The sequence below is a fragment of the Triplophysa rosa genome, linkage group LG24, assembly GCF_024868665.1.
Source record: "Triplophysa rosa linkage group LG24, Trosa_1v2, whole genome shotgun sequence".
NCBI classification, from domain to species: Eukaryota; Metazoa; Chordata; class Actinopteri; order Cypriniformes; family Nemacheilidae; genus Triplophysa; species Triplophysa rosa.
In genome coordinates, this window is record NC_079913.1 from 4,239,103 (window position 1) to 4,255,856 (window position 16,754).

The 16,754-nt window shown below is 41.6% G+C and overlaps 2 protein-coding genes across 2 annotated transcripts in view; one reads left to right on the plus strand and one right to left on the minus strand.

The window, feature by feature from the left end:
- The first annotated feature begins 45 nt into the window (after nt 1-45).
- rerg (RAS-like, estrogen-regulated, growth inhibitor) lies at nt 46-7,920 on the plus strand. Its single transcript, XM_057324888.1, has 5 exons — nt 46-151; nt 1,323-1,469; nt 4,926-4,982; nt 5,145-5,218; nt 5,307-7,920. The coding sequence occupies exons 2-5, from the start codon at nt 1,409-1,411 to the stop codon at nt 5,724-5,726; spliced, it is 612 nt and encodes a 203-aa protein (XP_057180871.1). The 5' UTR covers nt 46-151; nt 1,323-1,408; the 3' UTR covers nt 5,727-7,920.
- A 1,174-nt stretch (nt 7,921-9,094) lies between these two features.
- LOC130547918 (synapsin-3-like) overlaps nt 9,095-16,754 on the minus strand; it is a 32,216-nt gene continuing 24,556 nt past the window's right edge. The window contains exons 7-14 of the mRNA XM_057324296.1: nt 13,644-13,706; nt 13,135-13,277; nt 12,821-12,895; nt 12,601-12,703; nt 11,085-11,216; nt 10,965-11,007; nt 10,729-10,870; nt 9,095-10,604 (exon numbers count right to left, since the gene is read on the minus strand). Of these exons, the coding sequence (XP_057180279.1) occupies nt 10,481-10,604; nt 10,729-10,870; nt 10,965-11,007; nt 11,085-11,216; nt 12,601-12,703; nt 12,821-12,895; nt 13,135-13,277; nt 13,644-13,706 (825 nt within the window). The 3' untranslated portion in view covers nt 9,095-10,480. The remainder of the gene's footprint in view (nt 10,605-10,728; nt 10,871-10,964; nt 11,008-11,084; nt 11,217-12,600; nt 12,704-12,820; nt 12,896-13,134; nt 13,278-13,643; nt 13,707-16,754) is intronic.

The window sequence follows — 16,754 nt, forward strand, 5'->3', positions numbered from 1 at the left end:
TTATTTTTCACTGATGGCGCGTGACGTCAGTGTGTGGGCGGACCCGTCACGCACACACACGCAGAATGTCTGAGCTCTCAGCAGCCACATCCACGCACGCATCATCAGATCTGGTCTAGTCTGATCTCTGCAGGATCTGAACGATCAGACGGTAAGCGCGCATTTTTACTACCGCTCATATACACACACGAGTCTTTAAAACACTCAAGAACTACTATTAAAAAACATGTACATATATAACGACGATTAAAGCAGCAAATGTCATATTATTACGTATCACTTTATTATTAAAATAACATGTCATTTTATTACTAACATAATGACGGGCGCAGTTATTGCGTCACAGCGATATAGATGATGTCAGGATTTAATCTGCTATTATGAACACATCTGTGAGGTTTATGTGCACTGTTGGATTGTGATCACGTAAAAGTTTGAAATGTAATGCTGAAATGTTGAAAGCAAATCAAACAAAACCCTATTAATGACCTGAGCTGTGTGTCATTGATAAAGGACAGTGCACGCGATCAGCTTCTGCTTGTGATTGTCTCACCACATTTGCTGTAAATCACATTTGTATCTGTCACTCTAAACTGTGTGATGTCTACAGAGCTGTGATCAATGAAAGGTTCAGTGTTGTTCTGCATCTGATTTAATGATATCAGCACCAGGAGATTGCAATTAAATCAGAGATATTGCTTTTAAATGATAAACACAAGATGATAAATGCACTGTGAGAAACCACCGAGACAGATGTGTGTGTCAAACATCAGGATAGATAAAAACATGAACAAAAACATGTACTTCTTCTCAATTACAAGAAATGTTATGACCTATGGATTTAACATTACTTGTGTGTTTTTTTATGGTTATAGTTCGTATTGGAGAAGAAATCTTTTGTAGGTTTGTAATTCCACATGATCAGTATTATCAGTTTATGTTAACTGATGTCTAGTATGAGATGTGAGTGGAGCCAGAAACTGATGATCTGTGGATGCGAGTGTTCAGTTTAAGAGAATCTGAGGAGACATCAACACTTCATTCATGCTTCAGTCTGTTCAAACCGCTGCCAATTCAGAACTCAACCATATCAGGACCCTAAGCATCAGGAGCTTATGTTCACTGTTAAAAATCACAATACGAATCATCATACAGTACAAACATCTTTAATATGACAACTATACTCCCACAAACACGCTGTCTGATCGGTGAAATATCTCTCATTTACAGAGGACAAAACAAGACATTTCTGTGTGTGTTGTCTGTGATTCAGTCAAATGATTGATAATGACATAATGAGTGTCATGTGTTGATGTTTTCAGCTGGTGATGGGTCGCTGACAGCGCCGCTGAGGTCATTTCTATCAGCTCTGTGATTGGCTCACTCTGTTTTTGTGACTGCTGTCACCATGGCGAAGAGTCCAGAGGTAAAACTGGCAGTTTTTGGCAGTGCAGGAGTGGGCAAGTCAGGTAAGAGAGAAAGAGCGACAGCAGTATAGCGAGACAGAATTTAAGTTTGTCTGTTGCCGGTCTGTCTTCATGGCTGAATTTATTTTAACATGAGCTCAGAATGAAACTACTGAAGATATAAACACAACATTAAATCACACGTGAGGAGTCTTTAGTGTAACGTGATGCCACATTAACACACTAACAAATAAAAGTGTTTGATCATCATGTGTATAATATCCATGAGCAGGAGATATTTTCATTGCTCTGAACATTGATTTCTCTGTTGTCTTTAGTGATGATGTTTTCACTCAATGATTGACAGCTACACTGTCTGGAAAATTCATTGACGTCACCGATTTCTCAATTTAGATACACAAATTGAAAATCTCAGATAATTCACGCATGAGATATATTGAATCTCTCAGTTGATTCATCTGTCATTCATATGTTGTTGTTTATTTGTTTTTTTTTCCGATGTGTTCCGATGCAGTGTTGTGAATGGTTTGGCAGGTGTCATGGCAACTGTTTCTTCTTCTGGCACTGAATGCTTTTGTTCATCAGATCTCGACGCATTTTACTGACACTGAACTTTGTTGTGTTGAATGAAAACACAGAGCATAACATTACTCATCCTGCACTTTCACACATTTACAGTAACATACAAGACAAGAGAACTGTCCACTGACACATCAGAAACATCCACACAGACGTGCTGAGTGAGTTGAAATGGCGTGTGTGTGTGTGTGTGTGTGTGTGTGTGCGTGTGTGCGTGTGTGTGTGTGTGTGTGTGTGTGTGTGCGTGCGTCTTTGTGCGTGTGTTGACACCCAGAGCAGTTATGGGTCTGTTGTTTCAGGAAGGAATAAGGAAATTGCTTGAAGGGGATGAAAAGAGAAACAGAGTTTGGTTGTGAAAGTTAAACGTGTCAGGTCTGTAATGTAAGAAAACACACAGATGTTTGTGTAAGGATGAGCTGTGAGTGTTTATGAGTTGATGAGATGCAGTTAACTTATGTGTGTTATTCAGTCCATCAGTACAGATGAAGACTCTCTGACAGCAAGAGAAAATAAGACAGCAGAAATTACAACCTGCAAACATCCAGACCATTCAAATAAAACATCAACATCACAAACACACCAGAAAACATCACACACACACGCACGCACACACGCACGCACGCACGCACGCACGCACACACACACACACACACACACACAGGCTTTGGTTGACTATCCCCGTGGGGACAGTCCATAGGCGTAATGTTTTTATACTGTACAAACTGTATATTCTATACCCTAACCCTAAACCTAAAGATCATAGAACACTTTTTGCATTTTTAGATTTGTAAAAAATATTGTTCTGTACAATTTATTCGCTTTTTTGCCCCTGGGGACCTCAATTTTGGTCCCCACGGTGACACGAGTCCCCATGTGTTGGTGTGTATTCAGGTTTAGGTCCCCACCGGGATATACAAACATGAACGCACACACACACACACACACACACACGTCTTTACAGGACTGAACGCGCTGGTCATCTCAGTCTGAGTTCTGTGAGATCAGACACTGGATTCATATGTTGATGTTTATATGATGTGTGTTTCTTGATACGAAAGAAAACAAGCCACTGCACGCACCTGCTGATACACATCTGTGTGTGTGTGTGTGTGTGTGTGTGTGTGTGTGTATGTGCTTTGGTTTGTCAATGATTTCACATTTAGCTATCAAAGAATACAAATGAATTGTGGTTGGTCATTTACAGACTGTCAGACCCACCCACTTTCAGGTGTTGTGTTCACAGATTCACAAAGTGTGAGCTTCAGTGATTTATGCACAAATCAACATGAATCACACACACACACACACACACACACACACACACACACACACGTCCTTGAGATCCTCTGAGCTGCTGCTGATGTTTGTTGTGCTGTTGTTTGTGTCAGGATGCCATTAGAACGCACTCCACCATTAATGAGACGTCTATTAAAAAGATTTGAAGATGACTGAAGTATAAGAGTGAGTTTGGTCTTTGACACACTAAATGAATATTTAATAATATATCTCCACTGGAGCTTTTAAAAGCCACACTGAGTTATCTGTACACACACACACACACACACACACACACACACTGTGCGGGTTGAATGTAGATTCCATCATTCTGAGGTTTGTGTGGGAAACACGGATCGCTCCGAGTGCTTTTGATAAATCTTGAGTCTTTTACACCTTCACAAACGTCTGAAACTAGAGCCGATAAAGCGCCCTACTTAGGGAAGTGAACAGTGCTTGTATGAATGCAGTATTTGTGTTGATGTTTGTAAAGAAGAGCTGCATCAGTTTACATGTCATTCATTCACACATTATCACACTTCAGCTCTGACGTTCAGTCTTGATGATCATCTGTCTATATCAAGTGTATTCAGGGTAAACTGGATTGATGAGAACAGCTGCACTTTTATAAAATAGCGGGAACAAGTGATAAATATGATCAATAAAACTCTGTTATCATTTTCAAAACAAAAACATATGCATATGACAGCAATGTGAGTGTGTGTGTGTGTGTGTGTGTTATGGTGAACGTGGTGATGGTAGTGTGTGCTGTTGAAAGGGGTTGTGGGAAAGTTGATTCAGGGTCATACAGAGATCAGAGGAAGTGACTCAATCATCTCCTGCAGAAATCATCTCATGTAAACAACCATCACACACAAACTAACCAATAACACCCTGGCAACCATTCAGAGGAGCCTAACAACCACACAACAACACCCTGACAACCACACAGAACACAGCAGCATGATGAGGACACTGAATGTTTGCACAGCAGATGCTGGGATTGATTGGGTCTGTTTCAGGTTTCTGATCATGACTTTAATGTCAGTCTGAGATGACTGTGGGAAAAGTAGTGAAGAATATGAGAATATTACATAAATCTGTTCATTTGTGTTTCAGACAAACACATTCCCAAACATCATCACATCTATGCAAACATCACATCAGACTCTCTCTCTCTCTCTCTCTCTCTCTCTGTGTGTGTGTGTGTGTGTCAAAATCAATCAGATGGTCCTAATGGATATCTGTGAGGAAACGACTGCGTCCATGAGTTCTGTGTTTGTCTAATGTAATTACTCAACAACACACACAATGTGATGATGCTTCGGTAGATGCCCTGAGACTACACTGGGATCCTGACAGATCAGTTTAAGTGAAAGCAGATGTTGTCATGAAGATGAATTCACGTCTGTAAACACGGCACACATCTCCAGATCTCACAGTCCTAGTTACAAGCGTCAGACAGCATGAGGAACTGAAGGAGGTCCTCACATCTTCAAACCCACACACAGACGCACTGCTCTCCCACACAACACTCATTCATTCACATTCATCTATCAATGGACATGAATCACTGCCATATTTAACACAAGTACAGAAGCAGAAAGACTTCACTCATCACATGATTTCTGTCTGTGTGTGCAGCTCTGGTGGTGAGATTCCTGACCAAACGTTTCATCTGGGAGTACGACCCCACACTCGGTAAGACACACACACCTCTCAGTCTGTTCCTGCGTTCACCTCACAGCATGTTGACACACAACACGTATGTCAGTAAATGACCTGGTGATGTCACCTGTGTCATAAAGAGAACTGACCTTCCTGTAAGCACCGCCCCCTCTGAATCTTCCTACATCCTCACAGAGTCCACATACCGCCATCAGGCCAACATCGATGATGAGACGGTTGCCATGGAGATCCTGGACACAGCTGGACAGGTAACGCACACATGCACACACACAACCACATGAACACACCCACTTTTCACCGTCCAGTCAGACGGAGTGATGTGTTGTTGTTTGTCAGGAGGATGTGCTGCAGAAGGAGGGTCACATGCGCTGGGCGGACGGCTTCATTATGGTGTATGACATCACAGACCGCGGGAGCTTCAAGGACGTGACGCCTCTGAAGGGATTCCTGGACGAGGTCAAGAGACCCAAACACATCCCGCTGGTGCTGCTGGGAAATAAAGCGGATCTGGAACACGCCCGTCAGGTCTCTACGGAGGAGGGCGAGCGGTTGGCGGCGGAAATGGCCTGTGCGTTTTACGAGTGCTCGGCGTGCTCGGATCTGGTGGGCACGGGCGGCGGCGTGGCTGAGGCTTTTCACGAGCTGTGCCGCGAGGTGCGTCGCAGACGGGCTGTACAGGGCAAAACACGCCGCAGGAGCTCCACCACACACGTCAAACAGGCCATTAACAAGATGCTGACGAAAATCAGCAGTTAAACACACAGAGGCCCGAGAGAGCCCGTGTACGGACCGCTGTTTCTATTCTCAACGAAGACAAGTGTGAACATTGTGCTTTAACAGCTATTGTACACCCACCAGCTAAAAACATCAACACAAACCTCTCAACATTATTATTAAAAACAGAGGAACAATAAGAGTTAAATGTGGTTAAGTCTGTCAAAGCTTCTGCTGTTTCTTTGTGTCTGAAAAACAAATCATTTATTGAGTCATCGGTGGAGGAATTTTGGCACAGAAGATGTTAACATTTGAAACAGACCTCAGGGAAGAAAATGAAACGTCTATTTTAAACGTTAGGAGCCCGTGAAGTGGTCTGTAAACACAACAGCCATGTGATTTTTTGTTTTTCATCAGTCTGTTGAGTATTTGTTCTTACGGCTGAAGTGAAGGATTCAGTGAAATGTCAACAGAGATATCACCATCACCGCACAGACATCATTCATCAAACAAAACTCACTGACATCAGAGGAGAACACCCGCCCGCCGAACCTCAGGAACGTCTCCTGAACATCTCAATCTCAACCGGCCATCAACATTTTTGTCATGTTATAGGAAAGATTATTTAAAAGTGTTTGTGTCTTTCTGTTCTGTCACATTCCTAACATCAAAAACACAAGAACAAACATGAGCATTTCTGCCTTCATGAAAACATGTGTACACACGTGAATCTGATGATAAAGCACACATCTGTGCGTGTGTGTGTGTGTTTACTGCTTCTGATATTGTAGATAATGTGTACAGTACAAAGAACCCTACAGATGTGTGTGTGTGTAAAGTCCCTTTCACTCATACAGTCTTTACTGGTAAATTGTCAGAAAATTGCAGTAAACATCATGTGTGAACAGGACCTGTGTGTGTGTGTGTGTGTGTGTGTGTGCGTGTGTGTGTGCGTGCGTGTGCGTGTGTGTGTGTAAATGACATGAAAGAAGAATCATGAGAATAATGAAGTTGTATTGAGATGTCAGGAGAAGCACGTGAAATATGTAATGGATAATGTACAGGCAGCCGGTTGTTATCGCAGAAATATCGCAATTGTTATTTCACGATAAAAGCCGACGGCTTGTACATTATCTAACTTATAACACGGCTACTTGCCACATGAGAGGAAAAATTGGACATGAAATGTGAATTTGAAATATTTTTTTAGCTCATTTTTTCCGAATGCAGACCTTCCGTTTAACTTCCGGTTTTAAGGTTAAAAACAAAGTCAAATGTCACGAACAGGTAATTTGGTTTAATCGTTTGTAAACATAATGTCATACATGTTATTAAAAGACATATTTATATTTAATTTGTATATAAAAAACTGTCGAAATGATTTGCTGCATCATGGTTACAGTGTGTTATACAGTAGTTTTGAGAGGTTATCTGGGAATAACAAACCTGCAAATGTCTCGACTGGCCAATCAGAATCAAGCATTCCAACGAGCCGTATAATAATTGAAATTAACACACAATCAGCTCCAGAATAAAGAAGGTTTTTGTGTCAAAAGATACAAACCCAACACTAAAAACATGTGTCATCATTCTCCCGTCTCATAATTTTAATCTCAGTGGAAAGTTTTCCTTTAACATTATCATGAAGATTATTTGAAGTGATCATTTCTGTTTCAACAGAACTTCACGTAATCGCACAGATGTGAAATATTTTTTACTTTCAGTTCAAAGTATCAGGGTGAGGTAGATCAACAACATTACTACATCCCAACACAAAACACACAGTTTGTGTGTCTCGATGTAGAGAATGCACATGTCTTGTAAAGTGTTTGTGCAAAATGAAATGAAACCTCAAACACACCCTGTTCAGAATGTAAAGGTTATCATCATCAGTACAGTGTTGTATTATGGGCTGCTGGATTATATTTCTATTACAGTCATGACAAACATCACTAGAAGTGCTCAAGAATGTATCTGATAATAAAAAATATCAAGACTTGATTTACCATCATCATCATCAATACATATGAAATACAAATGAACAGCTAACTTCAGCATAATGTGTGTGTGTGTGCGTGTGTGTGTGTTTGGGTGTCGTCTGGTGTGTGTGCGTGTGTGTATGGGGCGTGTCATGTTCAGATGAAGGATAATTACATGTGTGTGTCTGTAAATAGAAGCCACAGAGCAGCACAAACTTAACATCTGAGTCTATAAACAGCAGCTCAACACTAAACACTTCAGCAGAAGACATTACACACACACACAGCATCAGCACCACGCCTGTGCTGGGACTGAGTCTGATCTCACATCACCTGACATGATCTATGACCCTGAGCCCACCCGCTGCACTAAACACATAAACACACACTCACTTTCATCATGAAACTCAGATCATCTGACAGATGTTTATTCTCATAAAGCTCCTGAAGGGACGTTCCTTGTGACGTCATATTGTAACTTTACATGACTAAAGCAACACAACAGTAAAAGAAAACACAATAACAGCACGCTTCACATACACGCAACACTGAAAACTGTAAAAGAACTGTGACGGTGTCATCGTCTCAAGCCTCAGGGGATTGTGGGTAATATTAGTCCTACAGGAAAATTACACCAGAAATACAGAACGTCATTCACAGAGACAGAAATCTCCTTCACTACTGACTGTAATAAATATCAGATGATGAAGCAGTGAGTATATGAGTGTAAATCATCCTTCATCTGCTCTTATTGATCAGACTGAAGAACTTCTTTTCTTTAGAGACAATGACTCGTTGTGATCACATCACACCTTGAGCTCCAGAGGCATTATGGGAAGACATGAGCGTATCAGAAATCACCTGCCTGGATTTAGTGTCTGTTCAGCCCACGTACTGTCTGTCTGTCGGTCTCTCATCTCTCTCTTTGTGTTTAAGACATTGCAGTTTCCATGGAGACCAAGGCTTTGTTTGCAACTTCAACTCTTAATTTCTCTGTGACTAAAAAGACCTGTAACACACACGTATGCACACACACACAAACACGCTGTTACCAATGTGAGACTGCCTTGAATGGCGAGCTGCTGGACCTTGAGAACATGTGACGTGTGTGTGTGTGTGTGGTTGATGTGTTTTACCTTGTCTTGAGCGTGTCATATGAAATATTTGTCTGTGATGTGCTGCCATCTGCTGACTGATCACAACACCTTCATTCTCACATCTGCTCTCATCCGCTCATGTGGTTCTCTTTAAACTTCAGACAAAACGTCTATATTGATGAAAACATCATGACATGAAGAGAATATATTCAGCACACGTGTGTACCTGCAGACAGCATCCCCGTCAGCGTGAGATTCACCTCCATCACAATCTCTGAATGACACACAACAATTCAAACACAATCATCAACAAATAAAGCACGAGCCCCGTCATATTAAACACTTGAAACCGTTTAATAGCATTTCCATAAATAACAGAGCAAAATATACAAAATAAATTAAAAGACACAAACATACATTAGAGTTAAAGATGAAGCTGTGCGATACAGAATATCTTCTTCACAACAAAAACAAACATGCCACATTAAATCATGACGTCACCGTGTGTTACTGAAGAGAAAGAGTGTGTGTGTGTGTGTGTTATACCGTATACATGACATCAGCACATGATGAATATTGGCTGGCTTTGATTCACTCATCTACAGTCCCGTCATGTGTGTGTGTGTTTCAGTTATTATTGTTTTGTTCTGCATATATTCACTGTCAGTGTGAGGTAGACACTAAACTCATGATCTTTAATGGCTCCTCAGATTTGAATGCTGATATCTAGTCAAACTCATGCAAATGTTCTTGACAGCGATTGATAAACACTGACCACAGATGAGTCACCTGAATCAAATCAATCCATAAAAGTGATTCAGAGTTGAAGCGTTACAATGATTCTCATGAGAAAGAGTTGGTTGGAGGCACAGAAGTTCACATTATTAACACCATCACGATCTTCAGACGCATAAACACACGATCAATGACACATTAAAGCATTCAAACACATCCACGGAAAGAATCTTCTTCTGTTGTTTATGGCTTGACTGCACGACATCATGTGCGAGACTCCACAAATTCATTTTCACCAAACACAGAATTTGGTCCATTTTAACAAGCCGAACGATCGTTCACTGGATTCTCAGACACTGTACAATATGAATGACACGCACGCGAAGGAAGCGTGTTGAGAATACGACACATCTGTAACTGTGCGTGCTATCAAGAGCTCATATGTGATGGATTATAAACGGCTTCTTTCATTTCTGATGGTTCTTCTACATTGCTTCATAAGAATTCCAATGCACTTTGCAATAATTCCTCTCATACAGTAGTTACTGCGGTAAAAAGAGGTAAAATTCCCGACACACGAGAGGATATTGAAGAAGAACAGAGAGATAAGCTGTGAAAGTCTGTAAAGGGAAGAATCTGAAGTGTGGAAGACTGACTCAAGCAGCACATATGACAATATTGCTGGTTGATACGTTATCAATAAGTCTGATTGCATCAGATTCTACAGTATATCATGACTTTACGTGTGTGTGTGTGTGTGTGTGTGTGTGTGACATAACTGAACATCTCACAACACAACACAACACACAAATGTTGAATGAAAGTCATAAAGGAGAGGGTTTGTATGAAATCTCTCATCAGTGTCAGTGGAGTGGGTTTTGTTTGTGAGACATGATGTTCATCTGATGGCAGATGATGAAAGAACAGCTGCCGTCAGACCAACACAAGCTCCGTGAGCACACGCGTGTGCGTGCATGTGTGTGCATTAGTCAGAGAAAAGGCTGGCGAAGGACTGCCGCAGGCTGCGGATGGTTTCGGCTTTGGCCTCGTCGTCTGTGATGTTTCCCCGCAGCGTCTCACTGAAGGTGTTGGTGAGCGACTGGGATTTACTGAAACATAATCACACACACATGCTTATCACTCAGCTGATGATTGACAGGGGTTGGCGGGCAGTTTTGTGATTGTGGGTGTGTCTACATGAGCAGGAATGATTGACAGGTGCACTGATCTTACTTGAGCTGTGGCGCTTGTTTCTGTGAGCCGGGTCCGGCGGCGGGAATGGGACCCGGCTGGAAGGCCTGGCTGGGTGAGGTAGAGGCAGAACGCGCCCGCTGAGGTGAAGCCTGACCCGACTGAGAGCCGGAGCGAGGGCCACCTACACAACACAAGACAACACACAGCAGTTTAATAACAGTAACACACGTTTGATTCTGTGAAATTTTACACATGAGATTTAGTTAGTCCCACACCTGCAGTACGTCTGGGTTGAGTCGTCTGCGGCCCGGCCGGAGTCTGCACACACACATTAGTTTAACACACACACACACACACACACAGCATGACATCACTCAGTGACAGCGATACTGAACCTTAGTGGATGACGTCTGTGGTGTGGTGATGCCCAACAGAGAGAAAGCCATTTTACTCATGACCAGATCACAAATGAGCTGTCGATCCTCTTCAACATGTTCACCAATCAGAGGCATGGAGCTGTCCATCACCTGACACACACACACACACACACACACACACACACACACACACACACACACACACACACACACACACACACACACACACACACACACACACACACACACACCACACACACACACACACACACACACACACACACACACACACACACACACACACACACACACACACACACACACACACACACACACACACACTCAGGTTTGAGTTCAGACTGCAATATACAGCTATGGCCACTGAGAGGCGCTATCGTCAAACACATTATGAATACAACAGAAGGATTTCAACTTCCATTCACATTCAAGATAACTGCCCCTCAGAGTTCAGGGTGATATTTACACGCTTCATTGTCTGAACATTTGAAGACATTTTCTTTGTTCTTTGCACAATAAATCATTTTAAATCTGTGTTGAAGTGCAGTGATGTTAGAATTGTTTAAGATTCAGTCATTTCCGTTAACATCGCTTTATTAGAATGATCTTGCTTGATCTACAACACCACGCACTGTATTGTATTTGTTTTTGTTCTTATTTTCTCCTGTAAAGCTACTTTGGAACAATGCACATTGTGAAAAGCGCTATATAATTAAAATTTAATTGAACTGATGTCTAGTTAAGAAGCAATTGATCAACTGTGAGACACTACAAGGAACAAATAAAAAAGCTAAATGTATGACGTAGGTAAAGACACACAACCTCGTTAATTCAATACACAACTTCTATGACAGGAACTCATAGTTGCCATGGAAACATATTCATGCGTTTTCTTTCATGAACACATTTCAATAGTTTTCGTTAAACCTGTGAGATGTGAAACAGTGAAATGTAGTTCAGTAAGGGAGGGAGAATCAAACCTTATTGGGTAATGTGTGAAGTGAATCAGAATTGACATCACTCTGTTTGCTTTGGCGCTCACACATTCAGTGTCGTATCTAATCAAACCAAACCCATGAAGTCATACTGTGATCTAATGCAACACAATCTAACACTGACACGCTAATGCCAGAGATAAAACACACACACACACACTGTGTGTTACTGTGTGTGTTGATGGTCGGCAGCGGTTGATGTGCTGACCTCAGGTATCATAACAACAGGAAGTGACGTGTGGACATTCAGGCTCATTCTGATATGACGTTCCAGTTGAACGGCTCCAGAAGCAGTTATATAATCATTAACACATGACACTTCAACCATCACTGATTCAAAAACAAAAGATGAATGAGGTCAACATTTTATTTTGACATCAGGATCGTGTGTCTGATTCCTCAAGTTTAGACAAAAACATGTCCAGTGATCTCCAGTTCATCTGTGTGATGCCTCAGGGGATTGTGGGTAGTGCTGTGATGTGTGTGTGTGTGTGTGTGTGTGTGTGTGAGACAAGACAAACCTCTATGATATAATCCTTCCCATCTTTACCATGAACGGCTTTGACAGCACAGATATCCAAACCTCCAAACATCTCAGCACACGAGTCCACCCACAGACGATACCTGTCAACACATTCACACGCACTCAATGTCAACATCTACATCTGTATGATGATGACGACACGTGTTGTGTGTGTGTGTGTGTGTGTGTGTGTGTGTGTGTGTGTGTGTGTGTGTCACCTGTCAGTCATAGCGATCTGCTCCAGCATAGCTGATCCTGTGTTTGCCTTCCAGTTACCTGAGATAGATGTTCTCCTGAAAGACACACAGACAGACACACACACATTGCACATCAGAGCAGATGCTGGTGTTTATTTGTTTCTCTGTCTGATTGATGACACAAACATCTTCAATGATACACAAAAGTCTTTTCCCATGAACTCCTGTTGACATTAAAGCATTGGTGTGTCCAGGCGTCTGATCACAACAGATCAGTGTTTGTCTCTTTGTCTCTTCAACAAACACACGAGCACACACACACAGTGTGTTCTTACATGTATGCTTTATAGTTGTTGGCGATTTTCTGGATGCGGATGTCATATTTAGAGTCCACGAATGGCTCGGCTGTGGCGTAGGTTTTAGCGATGGCAACTACACTGGTGATGTCCTGAAAATCATTGGCTGTCTCCACTTTTATCTGTCAGACAAACACATTAAACCGACATTATTACCTGTGAACAGTATATCATCATCTGAAAGAGAACGATCTGAGGGCGTCTCGTGTGTTTCAGGAAATGAACACAGTGACCTGCACCTACTACTCTACATGTTACTGTATATTCAGAGGTCAAAACACCCATCATTTTCCACTTCCTGTTATCACACAATGACGGGGTGATGTGAGGTCACTGCAGGGATTCAGACAGGTCACGAAGGTCAAGCTATTTCTACAGTGCTATTTTGCAGTCTTTCTCAATACTGATAATTCACAATAACACATTAGATCAGTAAGAAAACACAAACACAACCGACCAATCAGAGCAGAGTATGGTAGATGACATACCTTTCCCATGCCGGCATGGGCGTGTCCCATCTTGACCACCACTGGAAATGAAGCAGCGGCAAGCTGAAACAGACAGAAGCAGAGGTCTTTACTGTAACTGCTCTTTGACATCACAGCTCGTTCGGCTTCATACTGGATTCATTGTGACTAAACTCTTCTGGGAATCACAACCACATACACAGACATTCCTTAACCAAACACAACTCAACTAACAGCAGATAGACCACAGCTCTGATCCCAGAACAGTGATGTGACATGAATGAACATCAGCTCGTTACTGGAGGAATCTGTCTTCAATAACACAACCCACCGTCACATCACACACACAACAGACACACAATCCTGTGTAATCACTGTCACTCAATTCCTCACATGACTTTATATAAACTTATGAAGTGAGTAAACTGCACATAAAAGCATTCCACACTGTCATTATATTTACAAGTTTAACTGGAAACATCACTTATTTGCACTTCTTACAAAAATGTTCCAGTTTTCTGAAGAAATCATTATGGGATATTTCCACCGCAGACCCTAATGAGATTTGCTTTTCCTGTTTAATCAAACCCCCTGACAGCTCCTGGTGGGATGTGTATTCACAACACTATTATACATTTACCTTTGAAGACTGAGAGAGAGAGAGAGAGAGAGAGAGAGAGAGAGAGAGAGAGAGAGAGAGAGAGAGAGAGAGAGACTCTCTGTGTGTGTGTGTGTGTGTGCGTGCGTGCGTGCGTGTGTGTGTGGGGTGAAATTCCCATTGGCAGGACTGAATCATTCCTCTTAACACATCAGTGTGAGATTGTGACACTTCAGCGGACAGCACCAGCTTTTACACCAGCTGATCCGTTTACTCCCTAAAACTAAAACTAACAGATCCGTCAGCACATCACTGATCACATCTACAAATGTGAAGCACAATATGACATCTCTCTCTAAATAAAATCAAACCGGATCAGAACATGTGATTTGACTGGAGATCCACTCAAAGACTGATATGACCTCATTTCCTCTGGAGGTCAGAGGTCACAGGAACAGCCGCATGTAGAGTAAAATAACATCAACCCAGCCAAATCTCTGATTTAAATATTGATTCTGAATCAAATGAATGACTTCACCTGTCGAGTGTGTGAACGACAGGTGTGTATGATTAAACGTGATCTTCACAGTGATGGTCACAGAGAGAAACATATTTGAGTTTTCTCGAGCATGTCCATGTGGTATGTTCAAGACAATTCTGTCCTCCGTAAATCCTCACACACGCTTTCATTTCTTTCAGCAGAGATCCCAGAGGTGTCACTCGCAGCATCACATACATGTTTGAAATGACATGAGGATGAATGAAAGGGTTTTAATGGCATGTGTCTATTCCATCGGCAGCCAGAATGAGGGAATTACAGGAAGTTTCATTTGTGTCCATATATAGACAGAGGTTCCTGAGGGACCTCCGCCTCCCGTTTCCTCCACCCACCCGCTCTGACACACATCTCCCACTGACCTTTGACCCTTCACTCTTCATCTCCAGCACAATCATCCTCAACCCGTTACCCATGACAGGCGCATCCACACACACGCACGCGCACATGTATGTTTTATTATCTCCGTGGGAACAGTCCATAGGCGTAATGAGTTGTATACTGTACAAACTGTATATTTTATCCCCTAACCCAACCCCTAAACCTAAAGATCGTAGAAAACTTTTTGCATTATTATATTTTCAAAAATTATCGTTCTGTACAATTTATAAGCTTTTGTGCCCGTGGGGACCTCAATTTTAGTCCCCACAGTGACACGAGTCCCCATGTGTTGGTGTGCATTCAGGTTTAGGTCCCCACTAACATATAAAAACCAAGTCCGCACACACACACACACACATTTGAATTATGATTATCCAGTCAGACTTTCCCTTTTTTGGAGTGTACAGTATATATAACCTCCTCTAAACATCTACATCACAATGAACATTCCACACTGATGAACACAGATGCTTAAATCTCAGCAGATAAGATTCAAACACAGCACATCTTCACAATGAGAACAGACTCTGGACATCCCCGTGAGTCAGACGGAGACCCCGTTGGGATTCTGGTGCCCGGAGCACTTCTGTACATCTATAAAACGACAGGCATTTCCTCTAACACACACACTTCTGTTAAACAAACACAAGTTTCACTCCAAACTGATGTCAAATAAACACTTCTCCTGAAACCTTCCATAGAACAACCTTAGCCCCAAACTTATTTACAGAATTATTTACAGTTTAGACTCCAAGAATAAAACATGCTTTAGTTTCCTGTTTATCCTCAGCTCCATCAACATCATCTCACAGAAAACACCAGATTTAGACAAACTACTGAACATATTTTATTTTGAGCTGTACCGTAAGGAACTGGAGTCAAACTGCTATAAATCTGGACACAAGATAAATGCAGTAAAAATCACAAATCATGTTTTATATATAGCTATGTACTGTATATGTATGTTAGAAATGTCACATAATCACTCCCGCTGTCATTTGTGTATGAGAGAGAACCGCTGTCTTCATGCATTGATGTGTAAATCCCATCATACTGCCAGCGTATGTTTGATAACATCACTCTGAAGTTTAAGCAATTACACATTACACAATAAACATGAAATAACAATGAAACATCCGACACTGATGCTGTACATGATAAGAGTATGATGAAAACATGAAGGTCACATTCAGATGACACACACACTTTCAAATGAAATCATGATTTTACAAATATTCTGTGACCTTACACGCCTACAGAATGAGTGTTACAGTAAAGAAACAGAAGTGAATTATGAGTGTGTGACATATCCACCCGCGCCGCAGGGAGGATTAACATTATTTACACTAATTCATCAGTTCAGACCTGCACTGGAGGATTATGGGATTGGGTTAATTGACCCTATGAAACTCAAATGTTTTTAATGTGCATGAATACTGTGCTTGTGTGTATTTATATAGGAGTGTTATTTTCTGTCAGACGAGAACGTCTCTGGTTTTATAACTGAATCAACAGCACCTCGGCATACAGTAATAAATAAAGAATGTTCGGCTCAGACGTAATCGTATTTAAATATTTGTGGAATGACGAAATTCTC

What these genes read in the sequence shown, in the direction of transcription:
- rerg (XM_057324888.1), top strand. Translation starts at nt 1,409, where the DNA reads ATGGCGAAGAGTCCAGAGGTAAAACTGGCAGTTTTTGGCAGTGCAGGA. An exon ending in TGCAGGAGTGGGCAAGTCAG is followed by an intron (nt 1,470 to 4,925) that starts GTAAGAGAGAAA and finishes CTGTGTGTGCAG; the next exon opens with CTCTGGTGGTGAGATTCCTG. An exon ending in TCCTGGACACAGCTGGACAG is followed by an intron (nt 5,219 to 5,306) that starts GTAACGCACACA and finishes GTTGTTTGTCAG; the next exon opens with GAGGATGTGCTGCAGAAGGA.